At 44.2% G+C, this 27,582-nt stretch overlaps 1 protein-coding gene across 1 annotated transcript in view; it reads left to right on the top strand.

The window, feature by feature from the left end:
* The first annotated feature begins 1,532 nt into the window (after window positions 1-1,532).
* Window positions 1,533-27,582, top strand: part of HSP90AA1 (heat shock protein 90 alpha family class A member 1) — a 35,340-nt gene continuing 9,290 nt past the window's right edge. The window contains exons 1-9 of the mRNA XM_068254642.1: window positions 1,533-1,830; window positions 5,680-5,827; window positions 7,971-8,337; window positions 12,266-12,399; window positions 15,935-16,252; window positions 18,461-18,626; window positions 19,971-20,161; window positions 22,763-22,910; window positions 23,023-23,291. Of these exons, the coding sequence (XP_068110743.1) occupies window positions 5,681-5,827; window positions 7,971-8,337; window positions 12,266-12,399; window positions 15,935-16,252; window positions 18,461-18,626; window positions 19,971-20,161; window positions 22,763-22,910; window positions 23,023-23,291 (1,740 nt within the window). The 5' untranslated portion in view covers window positions 1,533-1,830; window position 5,680. The remainder of the gene's footprint in view (window positions 1,831-5,679; window positions 5,828-7,970; window positions 8,338-12,265; window positions 12,400-15,934; window positions 16,253-18,460; window positions 18,627-19,970; window positions 20,162-22,762; window positions 22,911-23,022; window positions 23,292-27,582) is intronic.

The following is a 27,582-nucleotide window of genomic DNA, read 5'->3' on the forward strand; positions in this document are numbered from 1 at the left end:
TGCTAGATTATTTTCTGTAGTGACTGGTCATTCTGGTCATTCTCTCTGGTGCATTGTCTTCTGGTTATCTCCTACTGAGTAGAACAATGCCTAATTGTTAGGCAGATAGATGGTTAGATAGATAATTTCCAACATGTTGGAAATTATCTATCTGGCAGGTAAATCTTACAGAAAATTGTATGGTGTGCACCTAGTAAAATGCTGGGATTACACCATACAATTTTCTGTTCGATTTTTCTGTTAGATTCTCTAAATTCAACATTTTGGAAATGTATCTATCTTACCATCTATCTGCTGAGCCATTAGGCATTGTTCTACTCAGCAGGAGATAACCAGAAGACAATGCACCAGAGATAATGACCATTCTCTACAGAAAATAATCTGATTATGCATTCTAACAAAAATCTAAAGCAGGCCATACACTGGCTCGATTCGCGGCCGTTTCGACAGCAGATTCGATCCTGGGATCGAATCTGCTGCCAATCGTTCGCGGTAAACGCAGCCGCCGATCCGATTTCCTCCCGAAATCGGATCGGTCCGTCGATCGCGCCGTGCGGGAAATTACCCTCGATCGCCCGCGGGTAAAGTGCGCGTCGCTAGCGGCGGCCGATCCGATCAGGTATACATTACCTGAAGCTGGCTCCCGGGCATCTTCTCCGTGCTGCACGGCTCGGTTCCAGCTCCATCCCGGCGCTTCCTGTGTCACTGCAGTGACCAGGAGGTTCAAATAGAGGGCGCTCTATTTGAACTTCCTGGTCACGGAGTAACACAGGAAGCGCCGGGATGGAGCCGGAACAGAGCCGTGCAATGCGGAGAAGATGCCCGGGAGCCAGCATCAGGTAATGTATACGGGGGGGGGGGGGGGGGGACACAGGCGGCAGGAGCAGCTCAGCAGATGGTGAATCGGTTTCAGGCTGAAATCGATTCACAATCTGTTTGCAGTAAAGGCAGCCATACGATCCCTCTCTGATCAGATTCGATCAGATAGGGATCTGTCAGCTGGTCGATCTAATGGCACATCGACCAGTGTATGGCCACCTTAACCGAAAAATCTAACAAAAAATTGTATGGTGTAATCTCGGCATAGAGGCAGAGGATTAGCAGGACAGCCAGGCAACTGGTATTGCTTAAAAGGAAATAAATATGGCAGCCTCCATACAACTCTCACCTCGGGTTCACTTTAATTCTCGCTAGAAATAGCAGTACATTGTCCATTGACTTGCTTTGCGGCAGATTTAGAGATCCACTTTAATCAGTCATGTGTCTCTCCATTACCTGTAATATTTAAACAAGGCGTCCAAAATGAAAAAAAAAAAAATCAGGGCTTTCCTGATCATTCTGGGGATGCCGCCAGCATAAGAAGAGTCTGTGACAAATTCAGGACAAGAGCCATGTGGCATCCCCAGCTCCCCAGACAGATAGCGTAGCTATTAATAACCCATTTTGGGTGTTCCAACACACATGTCACTCCCTGGCTGACATCTGACACCCCCCCTGGAAGCTTCTACATCTCGACCCTTCCAGAACGTGCCTTCTCTTATATAAGGCAGCCGGGGACAGACACCACTGCAGACACTCCCCAGGGAAGAGACAGGAGAGAGACAAGAGCGCAAGAGCTTACAGCGCAACTGCCAAGACTACTACTAGAGGAATTCGGAGAAACTGTACAGACTGCTAGAGGCCTACAGAGAAGACACACACAGCTAGAGGAATACAAGGGGTACAAGAGACTACGCAGCTTAGCCACGCTGACGCAGTGTGCTCTGCTACACGAAACAGGAGGATAAGGATAGCTTACCATTCACTGGTCTAGAACGACTACAACCAGAGGTGAGAAGGGGGCATGTAACCAGGACTAGAGGACACCTGAAGTGAGAGGGATATGGAGGCTGAAATTATTCATTTCCTTTTAAACAATGCACATTGCCTGGCTGTGGTGCTGATCCTCTGCCTCAAAAACTTGACTCTCAAATACATAAACCCTGAACAAGTATGCAGCAGATCAGGCTTTTCTGACAAAAGTCTGACAAGACTAGCCACATGCTTGATCAGCTGCATAGCCAGGCAACTGGTATTATCAGAGCAGGGACAAGGTCCTCCAGCACCCAAGGCTGAGACACCAAAGTGCGCCCCTCCATCCCTCCCACCCCAGCTGTCACTCACTGATTGCTATTAGACTAAGAGGGCCACAGGGCCCACAACCTCCCCAACACCTTAATATCTAGTTATCTGGCTTGCAGTCACTGCTATGTATCCCCTTTTCTTATTTATTTCTGCTTCATACACAATTCAGAATGACAGCTGAATGAATTGTGCACCCCTCCTACACTGCACCCTGAGGCTGGAGCCTCTCCAGCCTATGCCTCGGCCCGGCCCTGGGTATTATTTAAAGGGAACCTAAACTGAGAGGGATATGGATGTTTCCTTTTAAACAACACCAGTTGCCTGGAAGTCCTGATGATCTCTTTGACTGCAGTAGTGGCTGAATCACAGACCTGATGCAGCTAATCCAGTCTGACTTCAGTCAGAGCACCTGATCTGCATGCTTGTTGAGGGGCTGTGGCTGAAAGTATTAGAGACACAGGATCAGCAGGAGAGTCAGGCAACTGGTATTATTTTAAAAGGAAAAATCCATATCCTTCTCAGTTTAGATTCCCTTTAAAGGACGACTGAAGCAAGAGGGATATGGAGACTGCAATATTTATTTCCTTTTAAACAATACCAGTTGCCTGGCAGCCTCTGCTGATCCTCTGCCTCTAATACCTTTAGCCCTAGCCCCTGAACAAGCATATACAAATCAGGTGTTTTTGACAAAAGTCTGACAAGATTAGCTGTGTTGTTGATCAACAGCACAGCCAGGCAATTGGCAACTGGCGCTGTGAGTCCTATGGGAGGAAAGTGCTTAATAAATGATATTTGTTGTTGTTGTTATTATTTAAAGGACAACTGAACCTAGAGGGATATGGAGGCTACCATATTTATTTCCTTTTAAGCAATACCAGTTGCCTGGCAGACCTGCTGATGCTCTGCCTCTAATACTATTAGCCATAGCCCCTGAACAAGCTTGCAGCAGATCAGGTGTTTCTGACATTGTCAGATCTGACAAGATTAGCTGCATGCTTGTTTCTGGTGTTATTCAGACACTACTGCAGCCAAATAGACCAGCAGGGCTGGCAGGTAACTGGTATAGCTTTAAAGGCTATAAATATGGCAGCCTCTGTATTCATCTCACTACAGTTGTCCTTTAAATTGAAACAAATATGGCAGCCACCATATACTTTTGACTACCGGTGTACTTTCATCTCTGCAAAGGCCACATAAGAAGCCATGTCCTGGGTATATTGTGTTTGGGGAGGGGGCTGCCTATGGAAGGGGGAGAGGGTTGTTGTTTCTCATAGAGGGATGCTGCTGAAAATGGGTATGGGGGGCTGCACATGGAAGGAAGCTCTGCACGTGGGTTCCCAATGCAGAGATGTCTCCATTGGGAACATATTGCCTTACATGGATGGGGAGGGGGGGGGGGGGGAAGAGAGAGAAAGTAGCACATGGAAGGTGGAGAAGACTGCTTACAGAATGGGGGAGGGGCTGCTTACATGAGTGGGGAGGGGTGATTATTATGAGCGCAGGACCAAAAGAGAGCTGATAGCGTAGTTGAGGGAGGGCCCTTCGGGGCCCCTCTGACCCAAGGTCCCCGATACTGGGTGCAACCCCTTTTGCTACGCCCCTGGCAGTTTTCCATTCTGATACATACTGTCAGATTGAGTGATCATCTGTATGCTACAGCAATGTGGATTGGCAGTACTGTCAGATAACCACTAGGTGGTGTACTAATACACAGGCAGAAAAGCAACAGGCGCAGATACTGTATATGGTTTATTAAAATAATAACAATTCTTATTATTATTTATATAATGCTGATTTTTCCTACAGTGCTTTTCAGAGGAGCTCTCCATCTAACCTACTGATATAATGTCCTTTTTATAGGAACTTAAAGCAAACCTCAAGCTAAATTTAAAGTGAAAAGCAATACTTACCTATGGAGAGGGAAGGCTCTGGGTCCTGAGTATAAAATCTTCCCTTTCCTCTGCTGGCCCACTCATTCCAGTACCGTCACCTCTGTTAGCAGTCTTCCACTAATGGGTTGAAGACTGCTTTGTGCCGCCAGGGGGAGGCACACTCGCCCATCCCGTCTTCGGGAGAGCTCGGGCTCAGAAAGCCTTCTGAAGCCTCCCGCGGCGGGAGATTTAAACGGCAGTGATGGCGCTGGAAGGAGGGGACCAGGAGAGGAACTGGAAGGCTCTATTGGACCCGGAGCCAACCCTCTCCATAGGTATGCGTTTTTTACTAAAAGCAAACCTGAACTGAAAAATAAAAATCCCCCACGTGAGCCATAGGATAACATCGATATTACCTTGCACATCAGTTGTCCTTTCAGTTATAACTGACAGCAACTGATATATAACCGACAGCAACTGATATATTACAGATCTGACAAAATCTTGTCAGAACTGGAAGGATTTGTTGTTAGAAGAAAATGGTGAGCTTCTGGGAGGAACTGATGGAGAGGTAAGTATGTAATATTCATTTGCAGGTACATCATGTGCTTATTTTGAATAATTTTACTCAGTTTGGGTTCACTTTAAATTTAGCTTCAGGTTTGCTTTAAGCACATGACAAAATGAAACAGGCACAACGATTGCGACCGGTAAAAATTGTGATGCAAACACATTGCACTAATAGAAACGTCCCTTCGCATTTTCCAATAGTTAAGTGAGTACCTTGTGTTTTGCGCTCCGATAGTGATTGGAATTGCATCGTGAAGTGCTGCTAGTTGAAAAGAGCCCTCAATAGCATTTTACACTCTATGGATACATATATGGAATTCCAGGTTCAAATCTGAGCCTGGGCACTATCTGCATGGAGTTTGTATGTTCTTCTTGTGTTTGCAAGGGTTTCCTACCACATCTCAAAAATGGAGTGATAAGTCTCCACAAAAACTGACCCTTGCCTGTAGTAAGGACATTGGATGTGTGAGCCCCTCTGAGAGACAGGTATTCGCATGAACTGTGTTCAGCCTATTCTGTATACCTCTGTGTGAAAAAAAATTGTCAATAGAAGTTTAAAACAACAATGATGAGATGATCATAAGACCAACAGACAGCTGTGAGGGTGTTCTGTGCAATGAGCAAACATTGGTGAACTCTCCGGGCATATGCAGTGTAGAAGGAGACCACCCTTATTCTTCCAGTATTGAATGGTCCAGGGCATGGGGTGGCACAGGGCTGGGTTTTCCATAAGGCACTAGAGGCACATGCCTACAGGCGCCTGATGATGGAGAGGCTGCTCATCCATGTCCCCGAGCGCCTCCCTTCCTCCTTCCCTATGCAGAGTCCCAAGCGGAGTGTAAATGATAGGTTACTGTGGCTACCTAATACTAAGGGACATATGTGGATACCTATGTCGGGCAGGAGACGTAGGAAAGAAGTGAAAGTTGGGACAGCCAGCACACTTGTGGTGCCGTTCGGCAGTGGGGTTTTTGGGTTCAAGGAGGGTGAAGTCTAGGGCGCCTATAGGCTCCTGTGATGTAAATCCGGGCCTGGGGTGGCACATGTTTCTTGGATCATCTCTCCACAGAGTAAGCACATAAAACCATTTTCTTTTGTGATTTCTTCTTCCCAGGATGCCAGAAGACAACAAAACGATGGAGCAGGAGGTGGAGACCTTCGCCTTCCAGGCCGAGATTGCTCAGCTGATGTCCTTGATCATCAACACGTTCTATTCCAACAAGGAGATCTTCCTTCGAGAAATCATCTCCAACTCATCTGACGTAAGTTCCTTAATCAAACGGGCCTGATTTACTAAGGTTCTCCTGAGTTCAAGAACATAGAAGAACGTCTGTTGACCTTTCTTAAATAAGCAAGAAACCCACAGAAGGTGGTGGGCCTTCTGGAGGAGCAGGGTGGGATAGTGGTAGTCTATGTCGCTGTTGTTGCAAGCCCCTTAAAGAGAACCCGAGGTGTGTTTAAAGAATGTTATCTGCATACAGAGGCTGGATCAGCCTATACAGCCCAGCCTCTGTTGCTATCCCAAACCCCACTAAGGTCCCCTGCAATCCCTCATAAATCACAGCCGTGCTGTGAGGCTGTGTTTACATCTGTAGTGTCAGTCTCAGCTGCTCCCCCGCCTCCTGCATAGCTCCGGTCCCTGCCCCCGTCCCTTCCCTCCAATCAGCAGGGAGGGAAGGGATGCAGGCGGGGACTGGAGTTCTGCAGGAGGCGGGGAGAGCAGCAGACTGACACTATAGAGATAAACACAGCCAGCTCTGACAAGCTGTTTGTCAGCAGCGTGGCTTTGATTTATGAGGGATTGCAGAGTGCAGGGGGACCTTAGGGGGGTTTGGGATAGCAACAGAGGCTGGGCTGTATAGGCAGTCCCAGCCGCTGTATGCAGATAATATTCTTCAAACCCACCTGGGGTTCTCTTTAATTACCTAGAAAGTAGCTTTTCCCCCAGCATTCAGCCACTAGAACAAAGATAGGGACACCAAGAGCCAAATATAGTGTAGTATGTACTGGTAATATGGGATGAAGTTTGTAGAGTAAATACAAATATTCTCACAAAGCAGGGTTACCTCAAAGGCAACCACTGTAATAGCAGGTGAGGAGATCAGACCTGACCCCACTCAGGTTTAAGAAGTTGCTTTCTGTAGATCAAAAAGGGGATGACACCCCGCCACCAAGGGTGGACTTAGAACTATTATTATTATTGATTTATAAAGCGCCAACATATTCCGTGGCGCTGTACAAAGTAACAATGTAACAGGGATACAGAGGCGCCAGAAGAATAAAAATGTCTAAAATGTTTAAAATTTGTGGCGGCAGTGGTGGACTTACCTCCTCCAAACAGACACAAGATATGCCAACAAAGTTTAGCAGAACAAATGTATTTACATACTCCAGGGGAAAATGCAACGCGTTTCGCGGTATGACCGCGCTTCATCAGGCAATAGGTAGGAGTAGGTACAGTGCAGGTCTGTAGCTGGGCCAAGCGCCGCTGCGAAATTCGTTGCATTTTCCCCTGGAGTATGTAAATAAATTTGTTCTGCTAAACTTTATTGGCATATCTTGTGTCTGTTTGGAGGAGGTAACGGCCTCCACAAATTTTAAACTTTTTTAGACATTTTTATTCTTCTGGTGCTTTTGTATCCCTGTTTCAGCCACTAGAAGGCTCCACCTCCATTTTACATTCTAGTTCCTATGGGTGGACAGGAGTAGCATGTCTGTTGTCCAGCTGTTCGTGTGGATTGGAGGGGCACTAGGCCACAGAGGCAAGATCTCTGTATGCAGACATCCTGGTGGATAGGAGTTCCAATGTAGTTTTTTGATGCACACTGAAGGGAAAACAGTTAAAGGGACATTATGGTGAAAATTTTTAAAGTTGAAAACCATATGTACACATACATACACTCGTCCCAAGGTAAATGTACTATATTTTCTGACTTCCCTTTGTAATGATTGCTTACAACAGGTATTATAATCTGAAAGCTCTGAATCTCTTGCTGTAAGGTTTTGGATTAGTCCATCTCCTCATGGGGGATTATCAAAGTATCGTTTTAATTGTTGCAAAAGCATTCCCTGGAAAGGAGCTTTACAAATATGCCAGGCAGTCTGCCTACTTACATGCACACTATTCTGGCAGTTGACCTGTACCCCTGCCATTGCTTTTGAAAATAAAAGAACCCCTAAGAATCCCCCATTGAGGAGATGGGCTAGTCCAAAACTTGTCGGTAAGAAGTTCAGAAATGGTGGATCATAGTGCCTGCTGTATAGAATAATATTGCATTCACTTTGGGATGAATGTACATCTTATATGGAGGTGGAAATATTAACTTTGAATTTTATAGTTTTTCGCCATACTGCCCCTTTAAAGTTAGTCTAATAACCTGATCTGTGAATATTCTGCATTTTCAGGCTCTTGACAAGATCCGATATGAGAGCCTCACTGACGCCAGCAAGCTGGATAGCGGCAAAGAGCTGAAGATCGACCTGACACCCAACAAAGTAGAAAAAACCTTGACAATTATTGACACTGGGGTTGGCATGACCAAAGCAGATCTTATCAACAACCTGGGCACCATCGCCAAATCCGGCACCAAGGCTTTCATGGAGGCCCTGCAGGCTGGAGCCGACATCTCCATGATCGGTCAGTTTGGTGTGGGCTTCTACTCCGCCTACCTTGTGGCCGATAAAGTGACGGTGATCACCAAGCACAACGATGATGAACAGTACATCTGGCAGTCAGCAGCCGGAGGCTCCTTCACCGTCAGACTGGATAACGGTAAGTGGACATACCACTTATAAATGCTAGATTTTTACTGCCCAAAAAAATGGTTTGTGATCGTTTTGGTTGACAGTGTATGAATGGGGAGTGCAGGTGTCCCCCGATGTCACTGGCCTCCCCTTCAATGTTGGATTATAGCTGGCTGGCCACTGACCACTATTTTACTTGCTGCAAAGGGTTGCTTCCTGCTCACCCTTTAAAGCAGAGGAACACTTCCTGCTCATGCTTTGATGCAGAGGGGCACTTCCTGCTCACCCTTTGATGCAGAGTAGCACTTCCTGCTCACGCTTTGATGCAGAGGGGCACTTCCTGCTCACCCTTTTTTTTGCAGAGGAGCACTTCCTGCTCACCCTTTTATGCATAGGAGAACTTCCTGCTCACCCTTTGATGCAGAGGAGCACTTCCTGCTCACCCTTTGATGCAGAGGGGCACTTCCTGCTCACCCTTTTTTTTTGCAGAGGAGCACTTCCTGCTCACCCTTTTATGCATAGGAGAACTTCCTGCTCACCCTTTGATGCAGAGGAGCACTTTCTGCTCACTCTTTGCTGCAAAAGAGAACTTCCTACTCACCATTTTATGCATAGGAGCACTTCCTGCTCACCCTTTGATGCAGAGGGGCACTTCCTGCTCACCCTTTGCTGCAGAGGAGCACTTCCTGCTCACCCTTTTTTTTTTGCAGAGGAGACTTCCTGCTCACCCTTTGATGCAGAGGGGCACTTCCTGCTCACCCTTTGCTGCAGAGGAGCACTTCCTGCTCACCCTTTGCTGCAAAAGAGCACTTCCTGCTCACCCTTTGCTGCAAAAGAGCACTTCCTGCTCACCCTTTGCCCTCTATTCTCCATAATACTTAATAGGTGACTTAGTGGATAGCCCAGCAGTATGTCAATATGATTGTTCCTAAACTATCACCCCAAACATCACTCACTTTATGTGATAGTCATCTAGTGTCTGTAAATATCTTTAAAGGGCACTTGAAAGGAGAGCCATATGGTGGCTGACATATTTATTTACTTTTAAACAATACCAGTTGCCTGGCAGTCCTGTTCATCTTTGCATTGCCTTAATCACACACCTGAAACATGCATGTTGCTAATCCACAAAAAGCCAACAATAAAGTACACCACCACTGCGCTCAGTTAGCTAGATCTCCACACTGGCTAATAATGCCACCAATGAGTGCTGCTTCTCGTTTATTCTGGGGCTGTAGTAAACTAACTGTAGAAAACAAATAAAGAAAGAAGACAGGAGCGCTCTCTGGTGCATTCACTTTTTAATCTTGCTTCTTTGCGCAAGGTAAACAAATAAAGCTTACAGGATTCAATATAAAACAAAGCTCATCACAGCTTTGTGCATATCACCGTGTCCTAAAGTTGGAATCACCATCTGGTTGCCTCCACACACTATGGCCGGTAGTAGTGGTAATCCAAAGGATCAAACACTCCAGCGGGATCGGGAGCACGGGGGAGTGGTGACAGCTGCCCTGACGCGTTCCACGCCTTCGTCAGAACGCCGAAACGCGTCATGACGGACTAGGCGCAGGGCAGCTGCCACCATTCCCCCGTGCTCCCGATCCCGCTGGAGTGTTTGATCCTTTGGATTACCACTACTACCGGCCATAGTGTGTGGAGGCAACCAGATGGTGATTCCAACTTTAGGACACGGTGATATGCACAAAACTGTCATGAGCTTTGTTTTATATTGAATCTTGTACGTTTTATTTGTTTACCTTGCGCAAAGAAGCAAGATTAATGCACCAGAGAGCACTCCTCTCTTCTTTCTTTATTTGTTGCTAATCCAGTCAGACATCAGTCAGAAACATCTGATCGCCCTGCTTGTTCAGGGTCTATGGCTAAAAGGATTAGAGGCAGAGGATCAGCAGGACAGCTGGTATTCTTTAAAGAGAACCTGAACTGAGTAAAAATATTTAAAATAAACACTCGAGGTAACTTCAAATGAACATTACAGAGTTACCTTGCCATCAGTTCCTCTCAGAAGCTCACCATTTTCTTTTGACAATGATCCCTTCCAGTTCTGACAATATTTTGTCAGATCTGAAATATATCAGTTGCTGTCAGTAAAATATCAGTTGCTGTCAGTTATAGCTGAGAGGAAAACTGATGTACCAGGCAATGTCCATGTTTCCCTATGGCTCAAGTGGGCGATGTTACAGTTTAACTGTGTGCTGACCAGAAAGCTGTTATGGGGTAATGGCCATTTTCAAAATGGAGGACAGAAAATACCCTTGATCATAGTGAACAAATAGGACGCAGGAATGGAGAAAGACACTGAGGAGTAGACTACATGGAAGGTAAGTATGACTTGTGTATGCCTATTTTGACTTTTATTTTCAGTACAGGTTTTCTTTAAAAATAGGAAACTAATATTTCTGATCTATAACTAACTTTACTCCAAACTTGTTAAACGTCTAATATATTACAAATGTTGTATTGTATAGCATATGCCTAAGGCCTGGAACCCACTGAAATCCGCAAACGCAAAACGCAACCGCTAGCGTTTTGCATGAGCGGTTTGCAAGCGGATTCATGCGAGTTTTCGGTCGCGTTTTGCAACAGTGTATTTTTTTCCTCAGCGGTTGTGTAGCGTTTTGCGTTTCGCGTTTTTATCCTGATTGGTCCTGTGAATTATCTTTAATTTTGTTACAGTGTGCTGAACCGCAAAACGCTAGCAAAACCGCTCAGTTTAGGTTTTGCTGAGCGTTTCTGCTAGCGTTTCAATACTTTACATTGAAGCGCTAACGCTCCCAAAATGCTGCAGGTCCTGCGTTTGCGTTTCTGGGAAACGCAAACGCTCCTGTGGAAGTTGCCCCATCCATTAACATCAGCTGAGCGTTTTGGCAAAACGCTAGCGTATCGCAGCGCTGCCAAAATGCTCAAAAAAACGCTCTTGTGGGTTCCAGCCCTTAGGGGTTCATTTTGTTAGATATACTCACTGATCAAGAATACACACTATTCTTTGATATGACTCCCCGCAAACTTTTGCCACTTAAAATACACCTGAAGTGAGTATGGAGGCTGACATATTTATTTCCTATTAAATAATTCAAATTGCCTGGCTGTCCTGCTGACCAGATGTTTGAAGTTTGACTTTTTTTGCTGCAGGCTTGTTTTAGGTGTGTGATTCAGACACTACTGATACCAGAAAGATCAGCAGGGCTGCCAGGGAACTGGTATTGTTTACAAGGAAATGTGGCAACCTCCTTATCCCTCTCACTTAACTTTAATAGCATATGCTTATTGAAACAAAAAATCCATTAGGAGTAGGAATTCTTATCTCCAGAAAGCAAGCAAGCAAGGATCTGCAGCGAAAATTTGCTAAAATGTGATTGATGTGAGTGACTTGGGCACAAGACTGCGGTTCCACTATAAATAGGGAGAAAATGTAAAGAAAATGCATACAGTGTATTAAAGGATACCTGAGGTGACATGTGACATATGACATGATGATAGACATAGGTATGTACAGTGCCTAGCACACAAATAACTATGCTGTTTCTTTTTTCTCTCTCTGCCTGAAAGAGTTAAATATCAGGTATGTAAGTGGCTGACTCAGTCCTGACTCAGACAGGAAGTGACTACAGTGTGACCCTCACTGATAAGAAATTCCAACTATAAAACACTTTCCTATCAGAAAATGGCTTCTGAGAGCAGGAGAGAGATAAAAAGGATCACTAGTTCATAGATTTTAGCTCTGGCATACTTCAATGAATGTGTCATTGAGCAAAAACAATACAACAGTTACAACTTAAAAAGTAGATTTAAACATAAAACTGTGGAATATCTTAAAAAAGTCATTTTTAGGAGAAGGAAGATAGATACAATTGTTTATTTCATTAGTTTTTTTTCGCCTCGGGTGACCTTTAATACGGGTGAAAATATGACGTTATTCTTATGTTCTGCGATGACAGGTGAGCCTTTGGGACGCGGCACGAAAGTGATCCTTCATCTGAAGGAAGATCAGACAGAGTACTTGGAAGAAAGGAGGATAAAGGAGGTTGTGAAGAAACATTCCCAGTTCATTGGCTATCCCATCACTTTGTATGTAAGTACCATGTGCGCTACTCTGGGCAGAGCAGGATCATCTACCAGGCAACCTAGGCAGGTGCTTAGGGCATAGTGGGTGTCAAGGGGCCCACCTGCCATCTTATCTGACCCTTCATCTTACCAAAAGGACCACAAGGGGCGCCAAATCTACTACCTGGTCTAGGGCCCTATTACATCTTAAAGGGGCACTATGGCTAAAAATTTTAAAATTTTAAATATGTGCAAACCTAAACAAATAAGTACGTTTTTTCCAGAGTAAAATGAGCCATACATTACTTTTCTCCTATGTTGCTGTCACTTACAGTAGGTAGTAGAAATCTGACAGAAGCGACAAGTTTTGGACTAGTCCATCTCTCCATAGGGGATTTCAGGGATATATTTATTTTCAAAAGCACTTAGTGAATGGCAGTTGCTCTGTCCAACTGCCAAAAAAACTGTGCAGCGAGCAGGAAAGCTGGCCAGCATCATTGTTTGAATCCCTTTTAGTAAATATCTTTATAAAGAATAAAAGCCTTGCTGAGAATCCCCTATGAAGTGATGGACTAGTCCAAAACCTGTCACTTCTGTCAGATTTCTACTACCTACTGTAAGTGACAGCAACACAGGAGAAAAGTAATTTATGGCTCATTTTACTCTGGAAAAAAACATACTTCTTATTTGTCTATGTTTGCACATATTTTAAATTTTACAATTGATCGCCATAGTGCCCCTTTAATTTATCTCTGACCCTGGGTATAGGAAATGCTAGAACTGGCTTGTGTGCAGTCAGGGCAATGAGGCTAATAATATTGTATAGTAGATAACGGGGGTGAGGGGGGGGGGTGCTGTCACTCTAAACGAAAAAAAAAAACACAGACAATGGGAGCCCAAATGGTGCAGAACGTCACACTCAATAGATGAAGTAAGAAATCATGTACAGAGGGTACTCGCAAAGGGAGGTGGCAATGGGGCAACCAACCACTTCAGGCAGGTGGAGGTCAATGATCCCAACTCTACTCGACGGTCCCTTCAGCCTAAATAGTCACACCTTTCAAGGAAAAAAGGGTCCTAGAAACACGAAGACGGGGTCCAAGGGTATCCCCTACCCTGAGATGGGGGGAAGGGGGGGGGGGGGTATTAAATGCGCAAACAGGATGAAAGGGCACCCGAACTATAATAAAATGAATTAAGATCTATAAAATAAATAAGGTTTGAGGTGGCCTACCTCAATGAAGACAATTCCATATAGAAATTGATAATCTTTAACCATTTCAGGACCATAGGCTTACACCCCCCCCCCCCCCCCCCCCTTACCCTAGTGACCAGGCATTTTTTACATTACAGGCCACTGCAGGTTTAAGGCCTAGCTGCAGGGCCGTACAACTCAGCACACAAGTGATCCCCCCCTCCCTTTTCCGCCCACCAACAGAGCTTTCTGTTAGTGGCCTCTGATCGCTCCTGCAATGTATGTTTGCTTTAATTTATTTGTTTGGGTTTTTTTAAATAAAATTTTCTAATTTTTTTTTCTTTGCCCTCCCTTCCTCCCCCCGTCAGCCAATGACAGCCAATCGCTCCTGAGCCTCCCTAGGGGACAGCCGAGTGACATGGCTGTCCCCAGTACAGCGCTGCAATAGATCGTAGCGCTGTACAATGTAAAAAGATAGCAAAATGTCTTCTAGCAGCGATCGCCGCTGGGAGACTGATGACGGAGCGGAGCTCTGTCATTCAAGAGGGGATGCGCACGCCCCTGCAAAACCCCGCCCCAGGACTTGACGCCAATTGGCGTTACGTGATCCTGGGGCTTCCACCTTGCGACCTCCTAACGTCAATTGGCGGTCGCAAGGTTGCAGCCCCAGGATCGCGTGATGTTGTGCTATGAAGGCGCGGATCAGTCTCCCATCAGTGATTGCGGTTAATAGCACTGGCAATGCGTTTCGTGGGTTTCCGCCAAATCAATTGCCTAGAATCGTTAACAAAAAAAAGCGCTAAAGCACTCTGAACACTAATGATGGATAAATCCATAAATATAAATTTACATAAAATTGCATACAATAGCACAAAATTCGAGTGCACGCCCCTGGGATCAATCTATCTGGAGTGCATATATAGGATATACAGTATATCCCTGCCCCACCATGAAACAGGGTCATATGAAGGGCAGTTTTGTGGTGCATGCACGAATGGCCGGTAAATTTAGGCCTCTTTCAGACGGGCAGCTGACAGGCCCAACTTCACCGCCTGTCAGATGCTCTCATGCACCAGCTGGGCGCTTGCTAGCACTCGCTACAGGCACTGGCCCTAAGATGGCCCAGATAACCCTCCCAATATAGGTAGCTAGAGGTGCATACATGAAATAAAGGTGCCTGGTAAAAAGGGTGCAGGGGATTGCCGGTAGTAAAATATCGCTAAAGTTAGGGATATTCTACTACTGAATTTTTAAAGTAAAATATTGGTAATATTTACTGATATTTTACTAAGGCTAAACCCAGGGCCGGCCCTAGACTTTTTGCCGCCTGAGACAAAGTTAGAAAAAATCGCCGCCCCCCCTCCCTTGCCTGGGTCCCCCGATCTGCGCTCCTCCTCCAGCGTTAAGTACAAGCCTGCATATGATGAAGAGGCAACGGGCGGGGGAATCACTGTGCTCCACTGACGTCACTTCCTACTAGGCCGTCCACTTACAATACAGTGGGCGGCGTTGCCGAAAGTGACGTCAGTGGAGCACGCGATGGAACGCGCAAGAGGTGAGTGATTCCCCCGCCCGTTGCCTCTTCATCATATGCACGCTGGCTTGTACTTAACGCTGGAGGAGGAGCGCAGATCAGGGGACCCAGGCGAGGGAGGGGGGGGTCCGACCCCCCTCCCCGCCGCTAGGCCCAATACCCCCTTTCTGCCCGCTACCCCTCCAGCTCGGCAGGCGGCCCCCAGCGTCCATGGACAGGCGGGTGCCGCCCCCCCCAGATATGCCGCCTGAGGCAAATGTTTCACCCCGCCTCATGAGTGGGCCGGCCCTGGCTAAACCTAACCCTACTCTCACACAGAGCCCTTCCACAGGTCGATTTTGATATCCACAAGGCAAATATTCCCCTCTTTTTACCTTCATAGCAGCCATCATGATTTAAAGCAACCATGAAGGTAAACTTCAGCGCCCCGAGGCGCCACTAGCGGCCGCCGCCATGCTCCCAAATTTTGGCTTTTATTATAGACACCGTTTTTTCTGTAGAGGCACCTCCAGTATAGCTAGTTAGATGTGCCCCCCAGTGTAGTCAACCTGAAGTAGCCCCCCCCCCCCCCCCCCAGTATAGGCAACCACCAGGGGCATGTCACTTCTCTCATGCACACCACTCACTACTCTTCATGAGTCTCCATGAGGTCCGCTGTGGAACTCCTTATCGCCGGCCAACTAGACCACTGCCACCTTTGGCTTCAAGACCCATAGCAGCTGCTATGGTAATCCTTGGCCTTGCGTCACTGGGTGGGGGGCAAAAATACGTATGGTTTAATACCTTATGCCAGAGGATTCGGCTGACCGACTGCGCTCTGTGTGTTTTGTGCAGGCGGAGAAGCAGCGTGAGAAAGAGGTCAACCTTGATGATGAACCCGCGGTGGAGGAGATAACAGAAAACAAAGCAGAGGAGAAGGGCAGCACAGAAGAGAAGCCAAAGATCGAGGATGTGGGATCGGATGAGGAGGAGGACAACAAGGAAGGAACCAGGAAGAGGACCAAGAAGGTCAAGGAAAAGTACATCGATCAAGAAGAGCTCAACAAGACCAAACCCATCTGGACTCGGAACCCGGATGACATCAGTAATGAGGAGTATGGAGAGTTCTACAAGAGCCTCACCAATGACTGGGAGGACCATCTGGCTGTGAAGGTAAGAAAATATGAGGAGACATGTAGGTAAAGAGGAATCATCCACAAGGCAACTTACCCAGTTGCCTAAGACCTAGAGAGAGACCAGGGGCCTGAAAAAAGACAGATGGCCATGAAACGTGGGACCAAAGTTGTTACTTGCCCAGGGTCCCATTTCACCTTAATCCATCTCTGCAGCCAGAAAAGTTGTGCAAACTGCAGCAAACTAAGAACCAATGTGATTACAGTTTATTCAGTGTGGTTAGGTTTTCCTTAAAGAGTCACTGAAGAGAAAAAAAATTATGATATAATGATTTGTATGTGTAGTACAGCATTAAGAGCAGAGACACAAGTCTAATATTGTTTCCAGTACAGGAAGAGTTAAGAAACTCCAGTTGTTATCTATGCAAAAGATGCAATTGAGCTCCACGACTTTCAAAGTCCCCGAGAGCTCTGTCTTCTGAAGCTTGTTATCTCAAGTGTCTGTTAATGTATTTTTTATTTTTTTTTATTCTGCAGAGGACAATTCAAAAGTTCACTAGCCTGCTCTGTAAAATCATTTAGAATGCTGTGCAGTGTGGAAACTGCAAATATTAGAGAATGATGCAATGTTATAAAAAGAGAAGAAAAAAAAAACTACGTAACTGAAAATAAAAATATGAGAATATTTTATTTGCTATTAATGTTCTAGTAATTATCCAAACCACACAACCAATTAATTATATAATATTTTTTTTTGTTTCATTTCAGTGTCTCTTTAACCACCTTAGCGGTATGGATGAGCTCAGCTCGTCCATTACCGCCAGAGGGTGCCGCTCAGGCCCTGCTGGGCCGATTTGGATCAAATAAAAAGCAGCACACGCAGCCGGCACTTTGCCAGCCGCGTGTGCTGCCTGATCGCCGCCGCTCTGCGGCGATCCGCCGCGAGCAGCGGCGAAAGAGGGTCCCCCCCAGCCGCCTGAGCCCTGCGCAGCCGGAACAAATAGTTCCGGCCAGCGCTAAGGGCTGGATCGGAGGCGGCAGACGTCAGGACGTCGGCTGACGTCCATGACGTCACTCCGCTCATCGCCATGGCGACGAGGAAAGCCAAACAAGGAAGGCTGCTCATTGCAGCCTTCCTTGTTACTTATGCTTGCCGGAGGCGATCGGAAGAACGCCTCCGGAGCGCCCTCTAGTGGGCTTTCATGCAGCCGACTTTCAGTTGGCTGCATGAAATAGTTTTTTTTTAGTTAAAAAAAAACCCTCCCGCAGCCGCCCTGGCGATCTCAATAGAACGCCAGGGTGGTTAAAGTCCAAACAGACTCAAAATTTAAAATATAAAATTTAAAATGCCCATTAATGGTACAATTTTTAGCATATAATCATATTTTGTTTGTTTATATTGAAAGAATCTCAATCTGTATTTAATCGATCCACACCACTAAAGAATCCAACTTGAGATCATACCTCCACCAGTTATGGTTATATCTATGAAAAAAAAAATTGCCAAGGGGAATGATAATTTTTTTAAGGAAATAATCTAAATAAAGTAATCATTCAGGATCAATTGGGCCCATCTGCAATTTCTGTTTTCATGCAATAATAATATGATCGAAAATATAACATTTTTGCTACAAATACCATTATTGCACACCTTTAGTAATCAGTCAGATAAAGACAGGAAAGCATTCCACAGCGTTGGTGCAGCACTGATAAATAAGATTAAAATGGGATTATATTCCCAAAACACAAATTTCAGTAACTACTCTTAGTTACATATAAGAACGTTTGAAAGCATTCTCGTACATTCCCTGTGCATAAAAACCTTTATTTTCACTACAGAGAGCAGGAAAAGCTTGCTTATCTCTGGCTATTTGGCAGACGTGATCATTGCTGAAGCTCTCTGAGGCATGTGTCTTCACTTTGCCCCTCCTCCTTTTTTTGCAGAAGTGACTCAGCTGCTATCAGGGCAATGCATCTGTTCAGCAGAGGGGGGTTAGAGTGAAGACACATTCCTCAGAGAGCTTCAGCCGGCACTGTTGCACCACTTTGCGATCAGAAATGCTCTAGTGGGGCCCGGACTTTCCACTGTAATCTTTGGATTTGTCAGTTAAGCAATCTGCCTCAGTTATTCTCTCTCCAACTTATTTCCAGGCATGAGACAGAAAGCTATACACAGTATGAGAAACACTCAAACATTTTACAAATGTTACTCCTATTCACAGAGTTCTGCTCTGACTTTGGTTTCTAGCACTTCTCCGTTGAAGGTCAGCTTGAATTCCGAGCCCTTCTTTTCGTGCCCCGACGGACGTCATTCGATTTGTTTGAAAGCCGGAAGAAGAAGAATAACATTAAGCTGTACGTACGCAGGGTGTTCATCATGGACAACTGTGAGGAGCTCATCCCGGAGTTTCTGAGTGAGTAACTTGGTCCAGGCTTCCTTCCCTCGCTTGGTCAAACTGGACAACTGCCACAGAGCCCTTCAGGGCCCCCAAGTTTCTTATCTTTCAGCATTACTAAGGGGGAGTGGCGAAGGGGTGTGGTGAGCATCTTGGTGCCACCATCAGAGGGGTGACACATGAGGGTTAAGGCAGAGGCCACAGTGGAGCTTCTTACCTCACCTGTCCAGCTGGTGTGCTCTTCCTTGTTACTTCCTCATCCTACCACCTCCTTGGCTCCACCCAGTGGCCCCTCTGTCCCTGAGACTCCCTGGCATGGTATGTCAGGGCACACATGCCTACAGGGATAAGTGAAGAGGCGGTAGTGAGGAAATATAGGAAGCTTAAAGTGAACCGAGCAGCATTTTTAGCCCTCAGGGCATCTCAATAGCCCATTTAAAATGCATGCTAACAAAGCGGCTCATTCATAAAAAATGTAAATGTTTGTTAGAGGCTTGATCCCCTCCTTCCATGGCCTGCTGTGCTGTCCACAGAAAGAGCAGGCAGATAACAACTGCTGTATTTAGCAGTAGCAATGAGCAAACAAAAGCTTGCAGGGGGGTGGGTTGAAAATAGGACACTGTACTTCAAACAGTTAAGAGAAGTCACACCTGATTACATTCACAGTCATTCATTCACATTCATTCATTACATTCCTACGTCTATTAGAAACCAGGACAAACTGCAGAAAAAAAGTAGGGAGTTAGGAACAGGACAGCTGAGATATGAGGCTCTACTGTGCATTCTGCATTATTGGGGAGAGGCAATGGTCACCTAATACGTCTATATGAGGGAGGGGGGGGGGGCAGATAAGCCAGCTAATACTGTGTGTGGGATGGGGGTGTTGGGAGTACAAAGGCCAAAATAATAGGGAGAGGAGGGGCACGAAGGCCACTTAATACCAGGGATGGGGACATATTTATTTTCACTTAGTGCCCAATTTCACCTAATTCCAGTCCTGATGGCAAGCATGTTGAAAGAGTGAATGTTTGGGCAAATGTATTTTTATGTACAGTATATAGGGGGGGGGGGGCGGAATCCCACTTTGGAGAGGTTTCACAGGAACATATGCCCATTGCCCACTGTAGAAACTGGTCCCAAGATTCCGCTACTATGGCAACTGTTAAACTTTGGAATCCACTCATGTCCTTTCTGATGACCACCATCACAAGGGCAGAGAGCAAGAGAAAATGCATAGTTAGAAATACAACAACAACAAAAAAAACCCTACACTGTGCTCTAAATACATTTCAAGATTATCAGTATTAGTTGGTAATTCTATTATTTTACTTACCAATTATCTAACCATGTTCTGTCCTGCAGACTTTATCAAAGGTGTGGTGGACTCAGAAGACCTCCCCCTGAACATTTCCCGTGAGATGCTGCAACAGAGTAAAATTCTCAAGGTCATTCGGAAAAATCTGGTGAAGAAATGTCTGGAACTCTTTACGGAGCTTGCAGAGGACAAAGAGACCTACAAGAAGTTCTATGAACAGTTCTCCAAGAACATTAAGGTAGGAGGATCTCAAGTGCAGTTGAGTAATTGTAGTTGAACACTTATACAGTAGTTTTTAAAAGATTACTTATCCAACGTACAACCTCCCTTTGCTAGATCCCTGACCCTGAGCATACTTATGGGTCCTTCAAACTGCTCTCAATCCAATTCACTTCGGGCCTTATTCAATTAACTTTTTCTCCTGAGTTTTCTCCTAGATGATATTTTTAAACTTGTCAATACAATGCCTTTAAAGCCAAAAGCAGGCAAGAAAATACTCAGAATAATGTTTAGTACTTTTTCACCTACTTTTGTACTTTTTCAATTGCCTAGTGCCGAAAGGTTATTTTAAACATACGATGAAGGTGAAACTTTGGGTGTAATCCAATTCACTCTTTTCTCCTAAGGGTTCTTGGAGATAATTTTTTGTCCTCTATTTAAAATAATTTTTGCACTCTGTAATTGACAAAGTACCAAAGAGTAGGTGAAAAAGTACTGCCATAATTATCTTAGTAAGGGGGCTTTTAGGACCATTGTAGTCCCTTACACACCCCAATGAGTTCTGGGTCACCATGAGCTTGCTGGTTAGTCTGTACCTCTCGGTTTACAAGCCCTACTCCATAGAGCCAAATTAATCCATGCCATGCACTGATGAGGATCAAACAATCCGAAACAGTCTGTATGCATGTTGGATTATTATGGCTCTGTACAATTTAACAAGCTGACACATCATTGCATTCCAGCGGTTCTGGAGGTGTGTTTAGCTTCTAAGGGTACAATGGTTAATTTGCATATATTCAGCAGTGGTGCTCTGGGAGACATCTCGAGCTCACTCCAACCTGAATTATCGCAAATTCTTTCTGTTTTAGGAAAGCAAATTTTTATTTTTGTTTTTGTTATAATTATTCTGAGTATTTTCTTGCTTGCTGATGGCTTAAAGAGGAGCTGTTAGGTATAGGGTCTCAGAGAAAAAAAACACATATATCATAGTTACATAGTTACATAGTTATTTTGGTTGAAAAAAGACATACGTCCATCGAGTTCAACCAGTATAAAGTACAACTCCAGCCAGCTCCCTCACATATCCCTGTTGATCCAGAGGGAGGCGAAAAAAACCCTTACAAGGCATGGTCCAATTAGCCCCTAAAGGGAAAAATTCCTTCCCGACTCCAGATGGCAATCAGATAAAATCCCTGGATCAACATCATTAGGCATTACCTAGTAATTGTAGCCATGGATGTCTTTCAATGCAAGGAAAGCATCTAAGCCCCCTTTAAATGCAGGTATAGAGTTTGCCATAACTACTTCCTGTGGCAATGCATTCCACATCTTAATCACTCTTACTGTAAAGAACCCTTTCCTAAAAAAATGGCTAAAACGTTTTTCCTCCATGCGCAGATCATGTCCTCTAGTCCTTTGAGAAGGCCTAGGGACAAAAAGCTCATCCGCCAAGCTATTGTATTGCCCTCTGATGTATTTATACATGTTAATTAGATCCCCTCTAAGGCGTCTTTTTCAGTATCAGTAGCTAAAGATTGGCTGTACTTACATTACATATGCATTTAACTGTCCACGTTTGGATTTCACAGAATTTTTATATAGTATTTGCAGAGATTGATGCTCCTGACAGCTCATGGCAGGTTCCATGTTTGACTGTCTTGTAAGAAGCCAATTGTGATTTAATATCCTCCCTTACCCTGCTTCCTGATGATTCGACTCACAAAAAAGCTCAGGATCTTAATGGTTCATGATCCGGACAACACTACTGTGCAGTGAATATTAATTAGCCATGTGGCTAGGAACAATACCGGACTGTGCAGTATACTCTAACTTTGGAACATGTGCCCTGTGAACAGCACATTGATTTTTCAGTGCTGTGAGCTGGGCTGCAAAATATAAGCTGCTGTAACATGAGCCTGTAACTTCTCACTGTGAAAGCAGCCTTAGGGCGGGATAGGGAAATGAAGGGGAGGATCAAGGGAGTGCAGTAGGGAGAAGAAGCAGCCCCAGCATGCTTTGCAGTATCTGTTATGCGGCCTGCCGGCCACCTTAGGAGCTTGGGAATAAAGAGCCTTGCTGTTCAGCAAAAATCAAAGTAAGAGAGATTTTTAATTTCAGTATTGCCTTTTTGGCTTCCTTCTAAACGGTTTAACACAGAAGAATAGAGGTTTAAATTAGCTTTTGCAGCCTGACAGTTACTCTTTAAAAGGCATTTTATGGATAAGATGTGAAAATATCATCTAGGAAAAAACCTAGGATAAAAAGTGAATTGGATGAGGCCCCCTTATAAGAAGGGTGTTGTACTGTGTTAGCCACCAGTCATAAAAGAACGTCTTTGAATCAGGAAAAGAACATTTTAAATTTAAAATGTTTTTTTTTTTTTTTTAACGTTAGCCAATAAACGGCATCCTACGGATTCAAAGCATATAGATAATTTGGATGTAAGTTGGAAACCTTTTTGGTACTTAGACTTGCTAAATTTGGTCAAGTGAAGCTTGATGTTACTTATATGAACCGGCATTTTGGCCTTTAAGACTTATAACTCAAATATATATATATATATATATATATATATATATATATATATATATATACACACACACACACTCCCATTCTACAGCTTGGAATCCATGAGGACACTCAGAACCGTAAGAAGCTTTCAGAACTGTTGCGTTATCACTCCTCAGTTTCTGGAGATGAGATGATTTCCCTGGCAGAATATGTATCGCGCATGAAGGAAAACCAGAAACACATCTACTACATCACAGGTAAGCCCTGGCCAGGTTGTCTTCTTCTGGTGTGACTTATTTTTGGGTGAGGTCTATATATTGTCACCTCGTGTGTTCTTCACGCTCTCCTCTGATTCCTTGTCTGGTGCAGGTGAGACCAGGGAACAGGTGGCCAATTCCTCCTTTGTGGAGAGGCTTCGGAAACATGGCCTTGAGGTCCTCTACATGACGGAGCCCATTGATGAGTATGGCGTGCAACAATTAAAGGAGTTTGATGGCAAAACTTTGGTGTCGGTCAGTAAAGAGGGCCTGGAGCTCCCGGAAGACGATGAGGAGAAGAAGAAGATGGAAGAGAAGAAAGCCAAATTCGAGGAACTCCTCAAGGTCATAAAAGACATTCTGGACAAAAAGGTGGAGAAGGTGAGTTGGTTTTATCCCTTCCGAGTAATGCTTATAACTAAACTAGCTGCATGGCCAGACGTTCTATTCTTAAAGTACAACTTTACGGTATGTTACACCACCGTTTATATATTGTGACAATTCATTTTTCAATACTGTTTTTCTCCTGTCCTAATCATAATATTTTTGTTTTCAAAAATTGTGTACAATTGTGTGAGTTTAAATGGACTTTTAGGGCTGGTGCACACCAAAACCCGCTAGCAGATCCGCAAAATGCTAGCAGATTTTTAAACGCTTTTTTTTATTTTTCTATGGCGTTTTGCTAGCGTTTTGCGGATTGCTGCTGCGGTTTTCAGTATAGTAGATTTCATATATTGTTACAGTAAAGCTGTTACTGAACAGCTTCTGTAACAAAAACGCCTGCAAAACCGCTCTGAAGTGCCGTTTTTCAGAGCGGTTTGCGTTTTTCCTATACTTAACATTGAGGCAGAAACGCATCCGCAATCCAAAAAATGCCTCACCCAGGCATTTTTCGTTTCTGCAAAACGCCTGCCGCTCTGGTGTGCACCACCCCATTGAGATACATTGACCAAGCAGATCCGCAGCCGCAAGCGGATCTGAAAACGCCCAAAAAGCCGCTCGGTGTGCACCAGCCCTTAAAGTATGTTTTTCACCCCTGCCAACAGCGAGGCCTCTTTTCCACGGACAGTTGAACTGTGTGCTCAGCAAGCAGTTGCCCAGCAGCAATGAGCAGGAAGCAGTGAGCAGTTACCAGGCAGCAAGCAGTTGTGAGAGTTTGAGAGGCATTTCTCTGCCTATCAACTGTCCGTGAAAAATTGGCCTGATAAGCAGTAGGGATGGTCAATGAAATGCAAATAATATTGGGTTGATGCAGGATTATGCAAATTGTGTTTGCAAATTTATGCAGCTTGAGAATTGATCCATCAAATTTTACCTGTAATTGGTTCATTTTCACGTTGCATAAATATGCATACAAAATGTGCATAATGCTGCATCAAACCAAAATTATTTGCATCTCATTGACCGCCCCTAATAAGCAGCTCCTGCCCAGGCAGAGCCCAGCCACGTTCTTGCGTTTAAAAATACAGCATTATTTGCGAGTAAAACGCTCCTCTCACTCTTCCTCCCTGGCTCCTTCATATCAGAGAGTTGGCTAATCAGCTAGAAGGAGCATTTAAAGGGAAGGTTCAGGGAGGGTGGCTAAAAAATAAAAATCAATTTCCACTTACCTGGGGCTTCCTCCAGCCCGTGGCAGGCAGGAGATGCCCTCGCCACCGCTCCGCAGGCTCCCGGTGGTCTCCGGTGGCCTGGCCAGGCCGGCTGCCAGGTCGGACTCTTCTGCGCTCCAAGGCCCGGCACTTCTGCGTCCCACGCCGGCGAGCTGACGTCATCGGACGTCCTCCGGGCTCTACTGCGCAGGCGCAGAACTACTGCGCCTGCGCAGTACAGCCCGGAGGACGTCCGATGACGTCAGCGCGCCGGCATGGGACGCAGAAGTGCCGGGCCTTGGAGCGCAGAAGAGCCCAACCTGGCAGCCGGCCTGGCCAGGTCGGGTTGGCCACAGGAGACCACCGGGAGCCTGCGGAGCGGCGGTGAGGGCACCTCCTGCCTGCCACGGACTGGAGGAAGCCCCAGGTAAGTGGAAATTGATTTTTATTTTTTAACCACCCTCCCTGAACCTTCCCTTCAAAAATTCTGCAGGTGATACCTTTTGAGGGGCATGATTTTTAACAGGCATACAATACAACTGTGTTTCCTATTGAATGCCCAGCCTATTCAAATAGGAAGTTTAACCCAGGATTGAACGTCATCCCAATCTATTGCAGATACTCCCTTTCCCATGAGAAATCTTTACCTATTCTCCAACAGAACATCAGGGATGTCTGTGTGACTGATATTGTGGTGAATTAAACCTCTCCCACAGTGTACATCACACTGTGGGAGAGGTTTAATTCACCACAATATCAGTCAATATATGGCCATGGCCATGGCCCTAAAGGTACATACACACGTCTGATATTTCTGAACGACTTGTCGTACAAACCGGTCGTTCAAACAATAGTTTGGTAGACTGATAGCAGCAGTTTTGACTGATCCACTTAGCGGATCTAACTGTCGTTCACACAACCTTTAGGTCCGTACATGTGTACAAACAACTTGTTGTTTGAAAGTCTATTACTTTGACACTAAAGGTACATACACACGTCGGATTTTTCCAAACTGCCGGTCGTTTGGATGTTTAAAAGTTCGGTCGTTTGGACGTCAAATCGGGCGTGTGTATGGTCGGGCATTCAGCTGATAACTGACTGGATTTGAACGATCTGCCAAGCGGATCCGTCAAAACCCGTCTTATCAGCTGAACGACCACGACCGTACACACGCCCGATTTGACGTCCAAACGACCGGACGTTTAAACATCCAAACAACAGGTTGTTTGGAAAAATCCGACGTGTGTACGAGCCTTAAAAGACATTCAAACAACAAGTTGTTTGATCAGTCATTTGGCCTGGTCCATTGTTCTCTAAAATGGAGAAAAACCGCACCACAAGGTATATAGGAAAGTACAAAATAGCCTTTATTATTTCATATCAGCAATTAAAACCATAAAAACAATAACACAACATAGGTAATAATGCCCTCAGTATACACTGTATGATAATGTTAAAAGTTAAAATGTGGGATTTGTACTTTAAGAACAAAGTCTTTCAGAGACCAGAGTAAATCATTTAAAAGGATGTGGTTATTTATTTAACATTATTGATCTTCCATGAATATTCAAAAATATAAATCAATAAAGGTACAAATCTTGGTTACATTACAAATGATTACAAAAAATGAACAAATTGATTGTATGTCTGTATGTATGAAAGTATGTGTGTGTCTGTGAAGTGAAAATGGCAGAATGACCCACTCCCGCCTAAAACTCCTTACATAAAGAAATGGGCTGGCCCCACAGTGTGTCCCAATGCTATCTATGATTGGTTTGTTCAAACAATGCTGTAGTCTCTATTTGCTGACTTCCATACCTAGCTGCTTCAGCTAACTCCTCATATATCACAAAGAGAGCACATGTTTCAATCCGGTTGAAACTGGTATTCCAACAGCCTCATTGTAACGCTATGGCTTGAGACATAATGGGATACAGCTGTCTTACCAACTTCTGACTGGGGGGGATGGTTAGGCATAGAATTCCTGAGAGCAGGACTATAGAATTTCCACTCCAGCCTTGTACGCCTATGCTAGATAATAGAAGATTTCTTTCAATCAGTCTTATCAATATCACATATATAATTGATCTATAGCTTTGATATCTCAATCGCGTCACATCCAATATAGATAATTATGGTTCTCATCACAACAGGGCCCTAGTTATGAGGAGAGCTTAAATCATCACATATTTAGATTGCTCAGAGATTAAAATATTAAAACTACTTATTACATTTCCCCCTTTATAGAAGTAAAATCTTATATTAAAATTACTTTCACTTCTATAAATACATTAGTATATTTTAATCATTGTCAAAATTTTAACAATCATATTTTGTCCCCTTTCATTAATAATTACCTTCAAATTTTGCTACCCCTAAATTTTTAGACAAATTAATAACTTTTATTTAAACTAATTGCATGTATATGCTCTTCATACATCCCTTGTGAATGAACTGTAAAAGAAAAAAAAAACTCTTAACCTCTGCCTTGCTGGACTTAACTTAAACAGCAACTTCTTCTGTACTCTCATGTGTAATTGAAACAGTGTGTGTTAACCCTTTCACATCCTGTTGTATAGGGAATTTTACCTTTGACAAAAACGGTAGATTCTTCTTAAAATTAAACTAATACCCTTAAACTAAACATGCAAGCATGATGACAAATCTAAACTTTGAATTTCATTACTTTTTCTTCCATTTTAAAATGATCATAAAACCCTGTTTATAAAAACAATCCTAATAATGTATATAATTAACTGGATTACCTAATAATGTTACATAATAATCAGATGTATTGCCTTACAACTACTAATATCATTAAAATATTATTCATTCATCTTGGTGGAATTCATATCACTTATCCATCCCAAATCAATATGAATTAATGTATACCTGTATTCTTCAATTATGTCATACCTCCTTAAAAAGTTTGTATTACTGTTTGGAAATATCTATAAAATATATGCAGTTTGAAGTTTCAAACATATCCTAATCAAATATGGTTTCCATTATTAATCAAAATTAAAAATATTAAATCATAAAAATGTGTCATTTAAGGACATAATACTGATGCAATGTGTATA

The sequence above is a fragment of the Hyperolius riggenbachi genome, chromosome 9, assembly GCF_040937935.1.
Source record: "Hyperolius riggenbachi isolate aHypRig1 chromosome 9, aHypRig1.pri, whole genome shotgun sequence".
In the NCBI taxonomy this organism is placed as follows: Eukaryota; Metazoa; Chordata; class Amphibia; order Anura; family Hyperoliidae; genus Hyperolius; species Hyperolius riggenbachi.